Raw genomic sequence first — 21,924 nt, forward strand, 5'->3', positions numbered from 1 at the left:
AGTATGCCAGCTTTTTCATTTTTATGTCTGACAAAATTCGCATTGCAAACAGAGATTTGTTAAGATGCTTCAGCAGTTCTATGGTGTGCTCCTCCCAGTTGAATTTATTATCAAGCTGTAATCCCAAGAATTTAACACTGTCCACTTCTTCTATCTTCTTGTCATCATATGTTTGCCATATACTCTTGGGACACCCCTTACAAGTTCTAAACTGCATGTAGTGTGTTTTTTCAAAGTTTAGTGACAAAGAACTGGCTAGGAACCAGTGATTAACGTCCACAAATATTTTATTAGCTGATCTTTCTAAGACTACACTTGATTTGTTATTTATTGCAATGTTTGTATCATCGGCAAACAAAACGAACTTGGCATCTGGTAATGTTACTGATGAAAGGTCATTGATATACACAAGAAAAAGTAAGGGCCCCAAAATGGAACCTTGTGGGACCCCACATGTAATTAGTTCCCAGTTGGATGATGCCTGATAGCTTGATACATGTCTCTTTCCTAATAACACCCTTTGTTTCCTGCCAGAGATATAAGATTTGAACCATTTTGCAGCATTTCCTGTTAAACTATAATATTCTAATTTACTTAAAAGGATATTGTGATTTACACAGTCAAATGCCTTTGACAGATCACGAAATATACCAGTTGCCTGCAATTTTTTGTCTAATGAATGAAGCACATTTTCACTGTAAGTGTAGATAGCCTTCTCATTATCAGAACCTTTTAGAAATCCAAACTGTGACTTTGACAGTATGTTATTTGAGATAAGATGGTTATAAAGCCAACTGTACATTAATTTTTCTAAAATTTTTGAGAATGCTGGCAACAATGAAATTGGACGGAAATTTGATGCTATTTCTTTATCTTCACTTTTAAACAGTGGCTTAACTTCAGCATATTTCAACCACGCAGGAAATATTCCACTGATAAGTGACTGGTTACACAGATAGCTTAATATGTTACTTAGCTCAGAATCATTCTTTAATTAACATTGTTGATATTTCATCATACCCGTTAGATGTTTTTGATTTTAAAGATTTTATGATGGACATTATTTCTGTTGGGGTAGTGAGGGCCAAATTCATATTATGGAAGTTACTTGAAATGTCTGGTCTGAGGTAATCCATAGCAGCATCTACCGAACCTGACAACCCCATCTTTTCAGTAACAGTTATAAAATGTTTGTTAAAAAGTTCTGCAACACTATACACATCTGTCACCAATGTATCATTTACTCTTAATGCTATTTGTTCCTCTTCATGTCTGGTTCTACCGGTCTCCTCCTTGACTATATCCCATATTGTCTTTATTTTGTTATCTGATATGACTATCTTTTCCTTGTAATATATTTGCTTTGACATCCATATTACAGTATTTAATATTTTGCAGTATTTCTTGTAATGTGCTATAGCATTAACATTGGAACTGTTTCGGATTGACAGATACAGTTTTCTTTTTGTTTTACAAGATACCACTATTCCTTGAGTAACCCATGACTTCTTTGTAGACTTGGCTCTAACCTTGGTACGTTTTGGGGAAAACAGTGTTCGAATAAGGTAAGCACTTTATTAGCAAAAGTGTTATATCTTTCAAACATGCCACGAGCACTGTAAACATCAGTCCAGTGAATGTCTCTGAGGAGTGTCCTAAACTAATCAATTTTTGGCTAATTGATTACCCTCTTGAACTCAGATTTAACAGATTTTATATCCTGTTCAGAACTTAACAGAAGGAACTGCATGTCATGGTCTGAGAGGCCATTGACTACGGGTTTTGTAATATAATTTTGTCCATTGGACGTTTCTATAAAGATATTATCAATGGCTGTTTGTGAGCAAGTGGCTACCCTAGTGGGGAACTTTACAGTAGGAATTAAGTTGAATGATAGTGTTACTAATTCAAATAAGTTGTTATTGGGAGAGTCTTTAAGGAAATCTACATTGAAATCACCAGCAATCACTATTTCTTTGTTTTTGGTTGTTAAATGGGCAAGTACAGCTTCAAGGTGGTTTACAACTGCACCTGCAGGAGCTCGATATACACTTAATATAATGAATTATTGTTTCTGAAATTCTAATTCTGTTGCACATGCTTCCATATGATGTTCTAGGCAAAATTTATGAATGTCTATTTTCTTAAATTTATGACAGATCCTGATGAATGTGGTAACTCCTCCTTTCTCCATTTCTGATCTACAAAAGTGAGATGCTAACCTAAATCCTGAAACACTTAAAAGTTCTATACCAGTGGTCACATGATGTTCAGAGAGGCAGATAATGTCAATTGGGTTTGATGACTTTAATTCATCTATGCAGATAGTTAATTCATTAATTTTATTTCTCAGTCCTCGAATATTTTGATGCAATGAAGATAGCTGACATTTCACATTGACTGAGTTAAAATTGGGTAGAGTTAAAATATCTGCTGTCTGTTGAAAATTCTTAACCAATAGCTGTTTATGCTGATGTAATAAGCTGGAATTATGTTTTTTATGCCATCTAATGAAGTTAGTGACTTCATCACATCATGCAAAGCCATTCAAAGTTCTGGAAATACATGAGTCGCACTTTCTTGACTTTTACACAGTAGCAGAAAACTAGATTACCAACAAACTCTTGTGATCAACAGCATAGTGGATTCTAAAAATAGCCCTGGGGGGTCAAAATACAAAGAATCTGTAACAGGCTACAGGAGCAGGCAGTATTCGATCTCCTGAAGGTGGGCAAATTGGTCTCTGATTTCCAAAATATGTAACTAAAGCGAGATGACAACCGCCATATTTACCTGAAGAACACAGGAAGTTTTACTAGGACGTTTGTGGTTAAATTCATGTAAAATGTCACAAGATGGTATTTAGTTCTCTCATTCTGCATCATAGTGCTGTTGTAATCATTGCAAAAACAACACAAGGACAATGGACTGAACCATTTTCCAAATCGTCATTTTCTTTGTGATGCTAATGGCGTACTAGTTGTTCAGTTAAGTCTCTGAGTTACATACCATGTTACAGCTGCCTACAGTGTGACACACGGATGTTATTATTTGTATCAAGGCATTATATACAGAATAAATTGGTTTTCTTTCAGTATCTCGGAACATTCATTTTGGTACTTAGCCCTTTTTGAATTTCTAGTCTTCAATTTCAAAATAAAAACTCTCTCTCTTTTTCTCACTTTCTTTTTTCAGCCTGTCTGGGGGAAGAGTACATGCTCCGTTCCAACCCCCGACCCCCCCTGAATCCGTCTTTGTGCACATCGCTATCCCATGACTTTCATTACATCAGTGTTGTCGTTGTTGTTGTGGTCTTCAGTCCAGAGACTGGTTTGATGCAGCTCTCCATGGTACTCTATCCTGTGCAAGATTCGTCATCTCCCAGTACCTATTGCAACCTACATCCTTCTGAATCTGCTTAGTGTAGTCATCTCTTGGTCTCCCTCTACGAGTTTTATACCCTTTGTGATGCGTTGATGCCTCAGAACATGTCCTACCAACCGATCCCTTCTTCTAGTTAAGTTGTGCCACAAATTTCTCTTCCACCCAATTCTATTCAATATCTCCTCATTAGTTATCTGATCTACCCATCTAATCTTCAGCATTTTTATGTAGCACCAAATTTCGAAAGCTTCTATTCTCCTCTTGTCCATACTATTTATCGTCCATGTTTCATTTCCATACATGGCTACACTCAATAAAAATACTTTCAGGGATGCCGGCCACGGTGGTCTAGTGGTTCTAGGCGCTCAGTCCGGAACCGTGAGACTGCTACGGTCGCAGGTTCGAATCCTGCCTCGGACATGGATGTGTGTGATGTCCTTAGGTTAGTTAGGTTTAATTAGTTCTAAGTTCTAGGCGACTGATGACCTCAGAAGTTAAGTCGCATAGTGCTCAGAGCCATTTGAACCATTTTTGAACTTTCAGAAATGTTTTCCTGTCACTTAAATCTATACTCGCACGTCAGTGTATAATCCTTAAATTCAGTCCGTATTGCACTGAATCCAACAGGCGCAAATACATACACTGGAATACCGTTTGTAAACTCAGCCTCTACACACTTGCCCGGTTCGACACTTCCACACTTTGCTACAGAAGGAATACAAACATCGATACATTTCTCTACTTGTTCCATATTTACGCTGCTATTGTGCAGATACGCAACAAATTCGTAACATGCCCTTCTTACATATAGGTGCCAGTAGCAGAATGTGTCTGTGGCAACTGAAAATGTATAATACAGGTTTTTAAGTTTAACAACACTCGAATGTTTTAGATATATCTTCGTGTTCCATGTATTTAATTCCAGCATTGCCCCGCCATACATGTCAACTATAGATACCTTAAGACCAAGCATGTGAATGACAATCGGTGTATGAGATGACTCATACTCGTCCATCATCTTCTTATCTATAGATTCCACCATATCACAAATACAGTCCCACTCTTACTCTGAATATTGATCTTTAGCACCAATGCGTTGTGTGTTTTCCACTTCTGTTACCACGTCAAAGTCACAGTAAGGTGATAGGCCCACATTAACGCATGTAGACGCACTCGCTGTCATGTTACATGTGTTAGTGAGAAGGATCACTCTTGGGCTTGCCTGCGACTCGGGGAGCTATGGTAGTTGCGGAAGTGACTGTTGCTGATGCAATGTGGCATTGAGTAGATAAAAGACACCAGGCACACTAGGTTGTGAAGACACTCTGTGTAAAGTAACTGCTGCTACTGCTGCTGAGTACGATGCAGAATACCTGCATGTCCTGACCCAGCAGCTCGGCCAGCACTGGATTAACGTCTCTAACAATAATAACAATACCCAAGCATAAACACATTAACTGTACACTAAGGTGACAAAAGTCATCGGATAGCGGTATGCACATATACAGATGCCGGTGGTATCATGTACACAAGGTTTAAAAGGCAGGGCATTTGTGGAGCTGTCATTTGTAGTCAGGTGATTCGTGTGATAAGGTTTCGATGTATTTACAGCCACACGACTGGAATTAACAAACTTTGAACGCAGAGTGGTAGTTGGAACTAGATGCATGGACATTCCGTTTCGGAAATCGTTAGCGAATTCAGTATTCCGAGATCCACAGTGTCAAGAGAGCGCCGAGAATACCAAATTTCAGGCATTACTTTTCGTTACAGACAATGTAGTGATCGATGGCTTCGCCTTAACGACCGAGACCAGCGGCGTCTGTATAGAGTTGTCAATGGTAACAGACCATAGAAATCATTGTGTGGCGTACGACGAGCGTATCCTTTAGGACAGTGCGGTGAAATTTGGCGTTAGTCTGGACTCGAACCCGGGATCTCCTTACATGGCATACGCTTCATCCATCTGAGCCACCGAGGGCACAGAGGATAGTGCGCCTGAAGGGACTTATCCCTTGCACGCTCCCTGTGAGAACCACATTCCCAACATGTCCACACCACTACATTCGTAGTGTGCCTAATGGTATCTGTTCTTTCGGGAACAGGTACTACTGTCATATATAGTTAAAATATGGCTACCCAGCCATTGACCTTCTTGTGCAAATGCACACGCTATGCTCCAACTCGTACTGGACTTGGTAGATTAATCTGCCATGAGTAATGAGTGCGATGGGCAAACATCTATTAGGTGCACTACGAATGTAGTGGTGTGGACATGTTGGGAATGTGGGTCTCATGGGGAGTGTACAAGGGATAAGTCCCTGTAGGCGCACCATCCTCTGTGCCCTCGGTGGTTCAGATGGACAGAGCGTCTGCCATATAAGCAGGAGTTCCCGGATTCGAAACCCGTTGGGGGCACACGTTTTCAACATGTCCCCAATGATATATATCAATGCCTGTTTGCAGCTAGGGTGTTGAATTAATTATCATTTCATTCTAGAGAAGCTGCACTGTCATCAACATCTTTTGGGAACAGATGCTACCTTCATACATCGATGTGAGTGTCTTTGCTAACAACACGACATAGCCTGCAGCGCCTCTCCTGGGCTCGTGTCCGTATCTATTGAAACCTAGACGACTGGTAAATCGTGGTCTGGTCAGATTAGTCCCGATTTCAGTTGGTAAGAATTGATGGTAGGGTTCAAGTGTGGCATAGACCCTACGGAGCCATGGACCCAAGTTGTCGACAAGGTACTGTGCAAGCTGGTGGTGGATCCATAATGGTGTGGTCTGTGTTTATGTGGAACTGACTAGTTCCTCTGATCCAACTGAACTTATCGTTGGCTGGAAATGTATATGTTCGGCTACTTGGAACCATTCAGGCCGCCCGACATGAATCCCATTGAACATTTATGGCACAAGATTGGGAGGTGACATGTTAGATATTTTTCATTGACTTTATGTTCCCAAACAACGACTGAACTTTTAGGATGACAGTGTTTCATGTCACTGAGCCACAATTGGTTGGAAGAACATTATGGACAATTCAAGCAAATTATTCGGTTATCCAGATCACCTGACATGAATCCCATTGAACATTTATGGCACAAAATTGAGAGGTCAGTTCGTGCACAAAATCCTGCACCGGCAACACTTTCACTATTATACATAGCAATAGATGCATCATGGCTCATTGTTTGTGCAAGGGACTTCAAAGTACTTGTTGACATCATGTCACGTCGAGTTGCTACGTTACACTGGGAAAAAGGGGAAAAAGGAGATCTGGCATGATATTAGGAGGTATCCCATGACTTTTGTTACCTCAGTGTGCAGTGACTACAGAAAATGCCATAAAATTATTAATTTATCACTATAGATCAGCATATCTGTAAAATACATATGTACTGCAAAAAAGTGCTTTCCTAAGTCGTACATGAAAGACGTAGAACATCAGCTGGTGCTCCCGTCCAGAGTATTTTATGAAATATGCAATTAATAACAATAAAATCATACAGGTATCGAATATTTCAGTGGAGCTCCCAAAGAGAGGTAAAGCGAAATTTGTGTTTCTGCTAATTTGCTTTTTAACTAAAATAGACAAATGGTAGGATGATGCTACATGTCGATAAAGGATGTCTTGAAATATGACGTGACATGATAAAATATACACAGCTGTACGTATGGCTGCTGCTTGGAGGCCAAGTTTCTTATCTGTTACTTGGATTTTTCAATCTAAAGTCTACATAATGTAATTTGAAACATATAACTTGTTACAATTTTGTTTTTAGTTTTTAAACCATTAAAGCTGGTTACCCATATGTGAATGAATATATATCTTGAATTGACGAAGTACTAACAATAATTCTTTCTAGAATTTCAAACTGTGTAGAAATTACCAAAGCTCTTAGAGCTCCCCTATATCTTTGCATAACATTACTTGTTAAAATAAGATGTGTTAATAAAAATTTTAAGGTGTTTTGCAGTATTCTAGTTGCTTTTCCAGCTGTGAAAACTGAAAAAAATAAAACGAATTACGAAAGGGAAGTGGCCAGATGAATTTTACGTCACACAATGACTTTTTTCTCTAACAACAACCATAACAAAATTTTAGGATGAGTCTTTTAAGCACTGGCAGATATTAGAAAACGAAAATACGAGTGTAGCTTAGCCAAAAACCCTGATGTGGATACTGTCACAGTGAACAGCAGCTTAGATTTCAAATTGAAAACAACTGATGTGAAAAGTTACTTTTCTACTGACGAACATCTGGTCACAGGTCGGCTTCAGTTCATAAGGGGCAAAACCATTCAAACTTAGAATCTATGTACGGAAGAATTAGATCATTGAGTTCTGTGACATGATCCTAAAGGTTTTTTGATTCACTACTGAAATTTATTACATTTCATTGTTAGGTTAATTTGCTTTTTGTATTGTACTTTTAATATGTATTATTTATAAGAATTTTTTCCATATTGAACTGGCACAGCTTCAGACATTTCTACCTTCAATAAAGCCCACTATTCCCCCCAACCTACTGTCTCTTACTTAAAATATTTTTTGTCATATTTGTACTTTTAAAATGTCTAGGTCTACTCATGGCCTCAATGTTGATATGGTATCCTATTTTACATGAGCGACTTTCTCATCTCAGTCGACAACTCATGTCTATTGTGTCGCCCCTATCACAACTAGTTGTTTATGTTTGCCTGATGGCGGCAACATATTGCGTGTTGTGAGACTGTCTGCTGTGTAGTTTAGTACTGAAACATGTAAGTTAAAAGAGGCAATACTTTTAAAAAATCGAATGTAGTAATAGAATTAAAGGTTTAGCATTGTCATGAGGTTTTATTAATGACCAAAGTCAAATTCGCAGTAGATGTTCTTGACAAATGTCTTATCGTAATTGGCTGAGAACTGAAAGAGAAGGAAAAGTGTCGTCCAAACATTTCAAAACTCGACATTTCTTTTCTTGAGAAAATTCAAGGATGTACTGAAAAGTGATGCCTCTTAATATTATGTGTTAAAAATCCTAAAGAATTTCAAATAAAACAAATAACATTCTCCATCTTTATCCTTCATGTCTACATATTTATTTTTCAACATAGTCATTCTGTCGACGAACACATTCCTCCTAAGATACCAGTTTGTTGATATCACTGTAGAACGCCTGGGTTCGGTGTGGGGCGGTGGAGCAGTGAAGTGGACTGCGGTAGTTGTGGTGGGGTTGTAGACCACTGCAGCTGCGGCGGGGACAGAGCCTCTCCGTCGTTTTTAGGTTCCCGGTTAACATACAATACAATACATACAACCAAAAGATGCCAATATTTTTACAGATAGTGGTATAGTTAAAAGTTGTCCACCTCCCTTTTGAATGCAAGTGCAATATTTCGACCTCTGGAATAGAGTAAACAGCTACAACAATGGACAGTTTTATGCAATAATCGATAGTTAGCATTTGAGTTTATTTCATCAGTGAAGTTGGACGTTTCTATTTGTGGTCTGCAAAATGACTTTCTCGACAGAAGAAAAAATTGAAAGTGTGGGAACATGTGTGAAAACAGGTTCGATTAAGGAAACTCGCGAAATTCTCGGATTCAAGCAACCAGGTAAGAGGACAACCAGAAAAGTGAACAATACACAGCCAGTATAAAAATTAGTTCATCTAAAGATCTGTACAAAATGTAAAACAACAAAGAATTCCTTCAGTTTGCGTACCAGAAGTTACTGCAGACATTCGCCGAAGAATTACTCAAGAGCCCAAAGAAGTCTGCATGTAAACCAGCCCAACAGGCGCTTTATGTAGGAGTTGCCAGAGGATATCGAGAAGTCTTAATTTGAAGCCTTGTCGTGTGGTGGTTGTGCAACAATTATGGGAGGATGGCAGTCAGAAACGTGTTGATTACTGCACATGGCTTTTCAATAACATCAACGATGTTCTTTTTTTTTTTAACACTTTCCATTACATCATGAGTGATGAAGCATGGTTTCATCTTCCCAGTTATGTGAATTCGCAGAACACGAAATTCTGGCCAACTTTGAACCCTAACAGTGTGTCAGCGACCACACCATGATGAAAAAACGGCGTTTGGTGTGGCGTAATAGGAATGTGCATCATTGGACCGATATGTTTTGACACTACCCTGAAGATGGTTGCATATAAGGCAATATTTGTACATTTTGTGCTCAGCTCACTGAATATGAAAAACAGTACTGCTTCTTCCACAAGTTGGGGCAACATGCCACACCTCTAAGGTACCCCTGCAATGAGTCCATGATGTCATCACTTAGGAACGAACTATAAGCAAACGTTTATGGCTACTACGTTTGCGGATCTAACAACATGTGATTCTTTTTGTGTGGGCACACTTGAAGAGCAAGGTCTATGAAACAAATCCACACATAATACACAGACTGAAATACAACTTCAGCGGTGAAATTGCCGCCATCAATCTCCGAACTTTACGCCGGGTATATCTGAATACGTTTAGAGGTGCACAGCTATGTATTAACGTTGCAGGAGGTCACTTACAACGTCTTCTATCAATGTATTTTTCACTGTAAGTAAATGGTAAGTCCATTTCAGCTCTTCATTTCTGTAATTTCACTGCATTTCCTTTATCCTTACATGGGCAACTTTTATCTGCGGTAGCCTATGTTTACCCCTCCATCATCACCAATTCCAACAAAATGCCATGTAGTGTGCAACTGATATTTATTGCGATCATATCTTCCTTAAACCTTGTCACGTATTACTATGTTTATGACGTTGCTCATCAAGCGATATACGTTATGTCGCATTCCTAGCTGCTTCTCTCACACAAATAATGATAAAAATTCAGCAATTCAGGGTCGCCACCAGCCCAAGCCCTTCCTAACCATTTAGAAAAAACGGAGCTGGAAAATTATTAGTTTAATTACTTTAATAATTTAATTACAAGTACGCAAATTTCTTTAAGCAGCCAGATAAATAGCACTCCATGTCGTGTATGAAGCAACTTGATTAATTCAGGAATGGAAATCAGAGTAAGGGGGTAAGATCGACACCAAAGAATTTATCTTTCACGTAAATTATTTATTGTAACTAAATATTTGATTGCACATCCTAACTACACATAATTGGTGCCTGAATCGAAATATTTAAGTAAGAATTACGTGAGAATGAAACAGAGCACAATTGAACTACAGCAAGAAGAAACACAGAAGACGGGGGTGGGAGACAATTGTACTATCATCTCCTTTGCATTAATACCATAAAAATATCTAAGTGAGATTTGCATTACGATTCTACGCACGCTCTATTCTGGACAGAGGTTTAACCAATACACAAGGCTGTGCGATAATTATTTAACATACTAACTGCGTCTGCTGCTTGCAAACGGCCGAACTAGAGCACGTGGTGCATTCTGACTCAAACTGTTGTGCTGCTTTGTAGAAAGCGCACGAAAGAACAGATATTCTTGCAGAAATTGTAGCTCATTAATGAAGCAAACTGTTAAAATAAAGCCTATTGCGGTGCCGTGGTGAACCAGATGGGTCATTGATTACCAAACACGTGGCACGAAATCGACACACAAAGACAAAAGCAATTTCAACAAAATATAAGATTAAAAATCATTAAAAAAATAGCTCGCTTTACACGCTTCAGATAAGCTAAAGTTCTTAAGTATTTCACCAGTTAAACATAACGGCCGGCCACGGTGGACGAGCGGTTCTAGGCGCTCAGTCCGGAACCGCGCGACTGCTGCGGTCGCAGGTTCGAATCCTGCCTCGGGCATGGATGTGTGTGATGTCCTTAGGTTAGTTAGGTTTAATTAGTTCTAAGTTCTAGGCGACTGATGACCTCAGAAGTTAAGACGTATAGTGCTCAGAGCCATTTGAACCATTTTGAACCTAAGTTGGTCATCCTGTGGTCTCCTTTGAACCTGAAGCAACATCGTCAGCTCCCAGCAGACGATGACCAATTCAGCGATTCCCACAAAACAAAACCGAAACCCACATTAAAACACGCATATAACAATCAATAGGCCTTATTTGAGTGCTCAGTCTTTCTGGAAGAGGTCACGAATTGAGCTAAAATCAGGTAGTAAAATGAATAGGTTGTACCGAATTCGACAAGCGTCTTACGAAACGACTTCACAGAGACGTTTCAACCTCTCTTAAAATCGTAGTCAGATTTTGGCCGTCTCCCTTAAAACCACGAACACGTTGGCCGTCCTAAACGCACCCGTCACCAATAGTCGATTGTGACGAGAAAGTCGCTCGTTTAAAACCGACATTACTAGCCCTCCTTCACTTACAAATGGCTTTTGTTTCATAATTTAACAGGTGAAGAGGAAAAGTGTAATATGCGAAGTAATGAAGGGCGGCGCGTTGGCAAGTTTCAAGAGTGTAAATCTGCCCGGCGTGACCCTCGACTTACCCGCCGTAACGGAAAGGGATCGCCGCAACCTCCAGTTCGGTGTCGAACAGGGCGTCGACATAATATTTGCGGGCTCCGTACGCAATGCGGAGACCGTCAGGAAACTGCGGGCGGAGCTCGGAGAGAAAGGCTACGAGATACTCATCGTGGCCAAAGTGGAGAGCGAGGAGGCGGTAGAGAACATCGACGAAATTCTCAGCGAAGCGGACGGCATCGCGATAGGGTGCGGCGCGGCACACGTGGAAATGTCGCCGGACAAGGCGCTGCTGGCGCAGAAGCTGATCGCCGCCAAGTGCAACATCGCGGGCAAGCCGGCGGTGTGCGCGGCGCGCACGGGGGCCGACGTGGCGGCGGCCGTGCAGGACGGGGCGGACTGCGTGCTGCTGCTGGAGGAGGCGACCGAGGAGAGCCTGCGCGAGGTGGCGGCGCTGTGCCGCGCGGCCGAGGCGGCGGTGTGGGAGCGCCAGCTGACGCACGACCTGCTGCGCGCCGCCGCCGCGCCGCCGCCCGCAGACCCCGCCACGGCCGCCGCGGCCGCCGCCGTCGTGGCGGCCCTGCTCAGCCGCGCCACCGCCATCGTCGTGCTCACCGTGACGGGGTGGTCGGCGCGCTGCATCGCGCGCTTCCGGCCGCAGTGCGCGCTCATCGCCGTCACGCGCAACTCGGGCGTGGCGCGCCGCCTGCACGTGCTGCGCGCCGTCCTGCCGCTGCTGTACATGGCGCCGCCGCTCGAGGACTGGCCGCGCGACACCGACCTGCGCATCCAGTACGCCCTCTCGTTCGGCCTCACCCAGGGCATCGTCGGCAAGGGGGACGCGGTCGTGCTCGTCTCCGGCTGGCGGCCGGGTCCGGGGAATACCAACAAAGTGCGCATCATGTACGCCCCGCCCCTCAGTGACGAGAAATAGACACTGACAAATTACACCTCACACTGAATACGAAAATGTAGAAAAATTTTAAGCTCTCCTAACGACAATTGTAAAACTCTATGTGACCCATTGTAATTGTAAAGTGCCCCCGACTAGAAAATGTGCAAATATAAAGTTTATAATAATTTTCACATACTTTTTCCAAAGGTTTTACTACATTAGACCTTTTAAACATTTAAGGGAGGTAGGACGTCAAACGGGCCGACTTGGAGCAGGAGAGGCACCACAGGACATTTTGTTTTCTACTGTCTACACTTTTACAAATAAATTCATAAAACTTTGTCAGCATGACTAGGAAGGATTCAGGATTCACACTCATAACAGTGGAAGTGCAAAAACATAACAAAATAAACTTTTTTTTAGATATGAAATTTCATCATTTTTTCACTTACTGTTGGCTGCATTTGTTGCTATAGGTACATTTTTCTTCACCAAGTAAGAGAGATTCTTTGGTGAATTTTGCACAGCATACAAACCATACTTACAGGTCTATGAAACTCTAGAATTTTCCAAATCTATTAAAAACTGCGGTAAAATTTGAGATAATTAACTACAAAATTTGATTTTTTTCTGAACATGAAGTTTAAAACGTAACAGCTCTTCATTTTTTCATAAATTAAATATATTCTAGAGTTTTAGACACCTGTAAGTATGGTTTGTATGCTGTGCAAAATTCATCGAACAGTCTCTCTTATTTATGAAGAAAAGTGTACCTATAGCAACAAATGCAGCCAATAGTACGTGAAAAAATGATGAAATTTCACATGTAAAAAAAAATTATTTTGTTATGTTTTTGAACTTCCGTTGCTACGAGTGTGAATCCTGAATCCTTCCTGGTCATGCTGACAAAGTTTTATGAATTTACTTGTAAAACTATAGATAGTGCAAATTAAAATATCCTGTGGTGCCTCTCCTGCTCCAAGTCGGCCCGTTTCACGTTCTACCCCCTTTAGGACCGATTCACATTAGATGTCAGTGGAATGCAACATAACTTAAGCCAACACCACCACGAAATCGTGGTGTATTCTCACTGTACAGGGTGGTCCCGTTGGGCACTTTGATCACAATAGCCATACATCAACACGATATCGACCTTTTCCCCAATTGGTAAATGGTCAATTTTAGAACGGGTAATGTATCACGAAGCAAGTACCGTCGGCACTGGCGGAATGTTACGTGATACCACGTAGTTATACGTTTGTCACTATTACAGCGCCATCTGTCACAAAGCGAAAAAAGTGGTCCAACTAAAAGATTCATAATCAAAATATCCACGGGTGTACTGCCGGTCTACAGTGTCCATCGGGCACAGTATTTCGGCGATCATACATGTCGTCATCATGAGGTGAACTGACGGACTGAGCTCCTGTGAACATGCCGGCACGGAGATCTCTCAATGGACCACCCTGTATATCTATTCGCAGTTGCAAATACGAACAACCATCAGCTGCAGAAGAGAATGACGACAATGTAAATTTGTGCCGCACCGGAACTTGAACCAAGATTTCACGCTTTCCGCCAGTGGTCGCCTATACTACTGAGGCTATCGCTGCACGACTCACGCCCAGATGCTTCGATATGTCGTCATTCCTGCAGGACAGGGCACACTAATTATTGCATCGTTGTTCTTAGCAACACAGGCATCGCAATATCGTATTTATCCACCGATACCAGGAGGCGACTTTCAATTAAAATGTGTTCCCTTGTACAGAAATTACATAATGTGTGTACGAGTACAGGTTATGACGCAGGAATATCGACATATGGAAGTTTGGGTCTGTCCATTACTCTGCATGGATCTCCAAACCAGTTCGTGTAAAACGGAAAATCCTGGTTCGAGTTCCGGTACGGCTCAAATTTTCGTTGTTGTCACTCCCTTACACAGCTGATGGTTGTTGGTATTCGCAACTGTGAATATATTTTATGTATTTCTTAACGGGTGTAGTCGCCACAGTGCTTATTCCTCCGGACATGCATGAATGTCCAAAGGAACATAGCATAGTTTGCGTAGTTCTTCAACAGCACGGGCACTGAAACAAAACTAGACAGAATTTCAGGACAACGCCAAAACTGAATAGTGAAAGTGAACTTAAGAAAGACCATCTGCAATATAAAAATTCGGAATATATTATCAGAGTCGAGCAACAAGCAATCATAAAAGTTAGTCAAAGAACATTCTTAACAGGTGCTCTCGAAGAAGTTTGTATGCAAAACTGGCGAGAAGTGAAGCCATATTATAAGTGTACCAGTAGTCTAAACATTTTAAAACACTGACATTTACTTGCTAGAGAAATAGATACACAGAAACACGTCAGGCAATACCTCGAACACAGAGCATAGAAAGTTTTTACCTTACGCATCGTATTTTTTCTTTCTTGGTACCAAATAATTGTCCGCAGCTCGTGGTCGTGCGGTAGCGTTCTCGCTTCCCGCGCCCGGGTTCCCGGGTTCGATTCCTGGCGGGGTCAGGGATTTTCTCTGCCTCGTGATGACTGGGTGTTGTGTTATGTCCTTAGGTTAGTTAGGTTTAAGTAGTTCTAAGATCTAGGGGACTGATGACCATACTTGTTAAGTCCCATAGTGCTCAGAGCCATGTGGTACCAAATAAACAACTACACTGCACGACAAAATTAAAGGATTACCATTTCGAATCCCCATAGTTCCCACCCACTGCAACGCTCAAGTTTGAAATTTGGCTCAAAGGTGCCTACAGCCTTCCTCCCTGATGGAGCCAAACCGTGGCGCCCTGCGACGTCGCTCTCTGGCTCGGCGTCGCTTCATACAGCAAGCTACCGACACTTGTGAAAAAAAGACCACAACTCTTCAAGTCAGTGTGAGTTGGAAGATAGGTTAACGATCACACATTGTCACCAAATTTCACCACAATTTTTGCCCAATGCCACAGAGGACGTGTCACACGATCGAAGGGCGTCACACCCACATTTAACCCCTTTCATTGATGCCTCTGCGATGGAGGTCAGGACCGTCGCGCGTAATGTTGAGATCACGCTGTTTCTCACGAATGGACGCGCAAAATATTCCAGACACACCGCTGGAAGGGCGTCAATGAAACCACCCCTTTCCCTTGGGCGTTGATTCCCACACATTTCTCAGTCGAAAATGTCAGCAGTGCGATGAGCAACGAGAAGACGTTCTTGACAACTTTTGATACTGCTGACACCCTCAGGCGTTTCAAATCTTCTCTAAGGATATTGTGGGGCTACACCCCCATCGAACATGATCGCAACCTTTTGGGATGCAATTCGACTTTAATATTTGCTCTCAAGTACAGGTTGGAACCATTAGGGAGTGTTCAAAACATGGCGATCATGTGGAGGTGCGGAATTGACACAGGTGTGAATAAAACAGAAAATGGTCTCTCTGAAACCCTCCAGTTCGGCAAAACTCTCGGTAGCACACTTCCTTCTTTACTGAGAATTTTAAAAACGTACAAACGGAACCTGTGAGGACGTCCTAGACTCTTGTAGACCAACAGTCCCTTTGATACTCTCCTACTGCTGTGGAGGCCTAGTATCAGTCGCAAGAGCAGCAGTGTAGCGGCGGAAGAACAGCGGCATAGGATGCCTGCAGGTGCCTGGTACTTAACGTCACGGGTTCTGTCTGTGCAGGTTGTTGTTGTTGTTGTGGTCTTCAGTCATGAGACTAGTTTGATGCAGCTCTCCATGCTACTCTGTCCTGTGCAAGCTTCATCATCTCTCAGTACCTACTGCAGCCTACATCCTTCTGAATCTGCTTAGTGTATTCATCTCTTGGTCTCCCTCTACGATTTTTACCCTCCACGCTGCCCTCCAGTACTAAATTGGTCATCCCTTGATGCCTCAGAACATGTCCTACCAACCGACCCCTTCTTCTAGTCAAGTTGTGCCACAAACATCTCACCAATTCTATTCAATACCTCCTCATTAGTTATGTGATCTACCCATCTAATCTTCAGCATTCTTCTGTAGCATCACATTTCGAAAGCTTCTATTCTCTTCTTGTCTAAACTATTTATCGTCCACGTTTCACTTCCATACATGGCTACACTCCATACAAATACTTTCAGAAACGACTTCCTGACACTTAAATCAATACTCGATGTTAACAAATTTCTCTTCTTCAGAAACGCTTTCCTTGCCATTGACAGTCTACATTTTATATCCTCTCTACTTAGACCATCAGCAGTTATTTTGCTCCCCAAATAGCAAGCCTCCTTAACTACTTTAAGTGTCTCATTTCCTAATCTAATTCCCTCAGCATCACCCGACTTAATTCGACTACATTCCATTACCCTCGTTTTGCTTTTGTTGATGTTCATTTTATACCCTTCTTTCAAGACACTGTCCATTCCGTTCAACTGCTCTTCCAAGTCCTTTGCTATCTCTGACAGAATTACAATGTCATCGGCGAACCTCAAAGTTTTTATTTCTTCTCCATGGATTTTAATACCTACTCCAAACTTTTCTTTTGTTTCCTTTACTGCTTGCTCAATATACAGATTGAATTGCCTTTCCTTAATCTTTCGTCTAAGATAAGTCGCAGGGTCAGTATTGCCTCACGTGTTCCAACATTTCTACGGAATCCAAACTGATCTTCCCCAAGGTCGGCTTATACTAGTTTTTCCATTCGTCTGTAAGGAATTCGCGTTAGTATTTTGCAGCTGTGACTTATTAAACTGATAGTTCGGTAATTTTCACATCTGTCAACACCTGCTTTCTTTGGGATTGGAATTATTATATTCTTCTTGAAGTCTGAGGGAATTTCGCCTGTCTCATACATCTTGCTCACCAGATGGTAGAGTTTTGTTAGGACTGGCTCTCCCAAGGCTGTCAGTAGTTCGAATGGAATGTTGTATACTCCCGGGGCCTTGTTTCGACTTAGGTCTTTCAGTGCTCTGTCAAACTCTACACGCAGTATATTTTTAAAACTCTCAGTAAAGGTGAGCACCAATGGTGTTGCCGAAGTGGGGGATCTTAGGGAGAACCGTTGCCGTTTTATTCACGAATGTGTCAATGTCGCGCGTCCCCATTATCACGCGATAACAGGACTCAAAATAGAAGCCAGGAGGGAGTAAAACAGGTGGGCTGAAATTGTATAAGCACCTAAGCACCTTTTACTGTTTCGAATCACGTTCAGATTTCGCCGAATCTTTGGGAACAGTCCCTGATGGTTCCTTCCTGTACATTGCAGCAAAAATTGTGCTGACGCAGCACTCCAAAGGGGTGTGATCACATTCAGTGGAGATGAAACCCCATAGTGTCCTCAGAGAAGGGTTGAAAAGTCCTGGGATTTCAGCAGTATCAAATGTTGTCAATAACGTCGTCCTTTTACTCATCGTACTGCAAACTGCCGTTTTCAGCTTTTAAATGTGTGGGAATCGACGCTTCAAGAAAAGGGGTGATTAAATGACGCCATTTTATGCCATCACATGTTGCCTTTTCATGCCGATTCTGAGCGGCCGTATATCTAGAATGTTTTCCCTGGCCAGTCATAAGAAAACCACGTGATTTCACCGCTGGACGTCGTGGTTGTGACCTCCATCGCAGAGATGTCAAACGAGGGGATCAAATGTAGGTAAGAGGGGGTGTGATGACCTTCACATTGTGTGACACGTCCATGGTGGCATTGGCCAAATATTGTGGTGAAATTTGGTGCCAATGTGACATCATTAACCAACCTTACACGGCACATGAATTTCTTAGCCATGGCCCCTTTTTAGCAAGTGTCGACTCCTTGCTGTTTGAAGCAATGTCGAGCCCGAGGATGACGTCGCAGGGCGCCACGCTTTTGGACCATTGCAGAGGAAGGCTGTACGCATCTTTGAGTCTAATTGCAAATTTGAGTGTCGCAATGGGTGGTAATTATGGGGTTCCGAAAAAGTGATTCCGAAATTCTGTTGCGCAGTGTAGATTTTGCACCATTAATAGGACTCAGTATTAACTGTTAAAAATGTCGCTTGATAAAAATTGTTTCAACAGTTTATATTCTTATTAATGCTCAGTGTAGGTTTTATCCTTGTTCAGGTATTGTAAAACCATAACCTTTTACTGCTGTTAGTCATCGGGCTTCTTTTGTGGAAGAACACTCAGGGAAAACATATCTGTGTCAGCATGGAAATTTTTCAATCTATCATGAAAACGAAGCTCACGATAAAAGAAGGGTAAAGACTAAGAAGATACAAAAGCACAAGATCCACTTCCATAATATACACGAGTCCATAAAAAAACATGTTTACTTCCAGTTTCAGCGACCGATACATCGGCCCCCACCCCTCCAATTACAAACCTTGACGTTGACGTCCGATCCCACGACCTGTGTGACTGCCGCCATTTAAAATGTATTTCGGGAACGTTCTGACATTCCTTTCCGACAAGTGTGAATCGACCTTTATTGAGACTGACAGCGTTATCAGATAAAGTAACATTCGTGCCAAGGCAAGACCCAGCCACGGAAAAAGTTTCTGCCAAGAGAGAAGTGAGAAAAAAACGTGGCACAAGAGAGTTGACGTGTAGGAAGAAGAGTAGTATTTGTGACGACTGATAGGTCTTAGAGGCTGTTCGAGCGCCGTCACGGGAATGGCGCCGGTTATGAATCGCGTGTACTTTGCAGCTGTGTGGTTGGCCTGTCGATCCCTGCATCGTACATATTTTTAACAGCACGACTCTCTATCATGATATTCCTGACCAGCTGCGGTTTTTACAACGCCACGGTTGATCCCTGAGGTGGAGACTGGCACGGAAAGTGCTTGGTCAACATTAACTGGGCATACGAGATTCAGACAATGACCATACTGGTTCCAAGTTTGTAACAAAAAGAACATCACACAACTGATATCAGTATCAACAGACCTTCACTATCAATACAATCGAGGTAAATATTCATAATATGCCTTACGTACTGCTTCACATAATTCCATTGTTCATAGTCTTGATTGTAACAGTGCCGATGCAGGATCGCTCCTCCGCTGCTCGCGCAATTCTCTTGTCTGTTCCGAAACTCCACAGACATGATACTTGAATTGGAGTGGCAATCATTAAAACAAAGTCGTTTTTCGTTGCGACGGGATCTTCTCATGAAATTTCAGTCACCAGTTTTCTCCTCCGATTGCGACGAAAAAATTCTGTAGGCAAGCACCTACATAGGGAGAAATGATCATAATGATAAAATAAGAGAAATCAGGTCTCGCACAGAAAAATTTAAGTGCTCACTTTTCCCGCGCGCTGTTCGAGAGTGGAACGATAGAGTGACAGCTTGAAGGTGGTTCATTGAACCCTCTGCTAGGCACTTTATTGTGAATAGCGGAGTAACCACGTAGATGTAGATGCAGGATCTCAGCTGCGGGCGAAATGATGGACAGAGAGGAGGGATGGACGTCCCAAGTGTCCGAATTAATTTTACCTCTCTAATAACTTTTTACAACACTTTTAATGTACGGTTGGGATACACATTTTTTTTAACAATACTGTTACGACGGACCCGAGCATATGTCCATACCCTACCACTTTTCGAAACAAACAGGTGAAGATACCGGAATTAATAAACTGAAGAACGTATTTCTTTTTTGGTTTTATACAGATGTTTCAAAACATTATGCTTGCCACAAATCAACTCGTTAATTTATCTTTGTCAGGATCTATAACCCATTCAGTTTACATGCAGTTTATATGTATAAAAAGAAAAGAACGAGAAAATAATATGATTCGAATCAATTGCCCCCCCACTGTGCACTGACGTCATATGGAGGTGCACAGTGTCTGAGCTTAATTCCCTTTTTGAGGGTTGATAATCCTGGCCAGTATTGTCTTAGCCTTTATTTTCGGCCATTAGAGTTATTTTGAATGGCCATCAATTTTTATGGGCATGTCAGCTTCTTTTAACGCAAACACTCATGAGTTTTCTCTCCTAACAAAGTACTTTCTGTAACCGCATCGTCTCATTGTTGTCAGTCAGCATCTGCACAGTGTTCAGCTTGCGGAACATGCACGCGCAGCGCAACGTCCGTTATCATCCCAGTTCACGCTCACATGTTCAATAAGAGTAGCTTTCACTGCACAAATTCAGGAAGCTCGTGTTCAGTGACGTGATTCTTCGTGAAATCTTCGATGTGGTGACAACTGGTTTCCATATCAGTGGCGTGAGGGATTTATTTCATCTCGTCGCTTTCATTTATTCAGTGGGGACACCAGCCGTACATCTCACATCCGTCGAGAAGGTAAGTTCCTTGCTGCTTTTACGACGTTTTCGAGCACAGAAAATTTATGTGATACGAAGTAGTGCCATTTTTAGTTTAACACGCGCAGTATTGTTTCATCACACGTTTACTTAATAAGTTGCAGCCTGGTTTCGTATATTTTTGCCCTTTGTTTTTGAGCGTCTTTCGTACAGTTGCATTATATAAAGTTTCTATAGTGTCCTTTTCACATACTGTAGACATAACATAAAAAAATATAAATACAATTACAAAATACGCTTATCCTATTCATTTGCTCATATGCCATTATCGTCGCTCATATACAGGGTTATTACAAATGATTGAAGCGATTTCACAGCTCTACAATAACTTTATTATTTGAGATATTTTCACAATGCTTTGCACACACATACAAAAACTCAAAAAGTTTTTTTAGGCATTCACAAATGTTCGATATGTGCCCCTTTAGTGATTCGGCAGACATCAAGCCGATAATCAAGTTTCTCCCACACTCGGCGCAGCATGTCCCCATCAATGAGTTCGAAAGCATCGTTGATGCGAGCTCGCAGTTCTGGCACGTTTCTTGGTAGAGGAGGGTTAAACACTGAATCTTTCACATAACCCCACAGAAAGAAATCGCATGGGGTTAAATCGGGAGAGCGTGGAGGCCATGACATGAATTGCTGATCATGATCTCCACCACGACCGATCCATCGGTTTTCCAACCTCCTGTTTAAGAAATGCCGAACATCATGATGGAAGTGCGGTGGAGCACCATCCTGTTGACCGTCGGCTGTGGTACGTTTAGCTCCCTGCTTGGTTTATTCATCGACTTCCGCAGGCTACGCGTGAAGCTTGCCCGCACGCGTTCAACCGTTTCTTCGCTCACTGCAGGCCGACCCGTTGATTTCCCCTTACAGAGGCATCCAGCAGAAGCTTTAAACTGCGCATACCATCGCTGAATGGAGTTAGCAGTTGGTGGATCTTTGTTGAACTTCGTC

The 21,924-nt window shown here is 41.9% G+C and overlaps 1 protein-coding gene across 1 annotated transcript in view; it reads left to right on the forward strand.

Annotated features, from left to right (window-relative positions):
* Positions 1 to 12,711, forward strand: part of LOC126188581 (pyruvate kinase-like) — a 58,465-nt gene extending 45,754 nt beyond the window's left edge. Inside the window, exon 2 of the mRNA XM_049930183.1 lies at positions 11,710 to 12,711. Coding sequence (XP_049786140.1) covers positions 11,710 to 12,711 — 1,002 coding nt within the window. The remainder of the gene's footprint in view (positions 1 to 11,709) is intronic.
* The last annotated feature ends 9,213 nt before the right edge of the window (positions 12,712 to 21,924 follow it).

This window comes from Schistocerca cancellata, chromosome 5 (genome assembly GCF_023864275.1).
Source record: "Schistocerca cancellata isolate TAMUIC-IGC-003103 chromosome 5, iqSchCanc2.1, whole genome shotgun sequence".
NCBI lineage: Eukaryota > Metazoa > Arthropoda > Insecta > Orthoptera > Acrididae > Schistocerca > Schistocerca cancellata.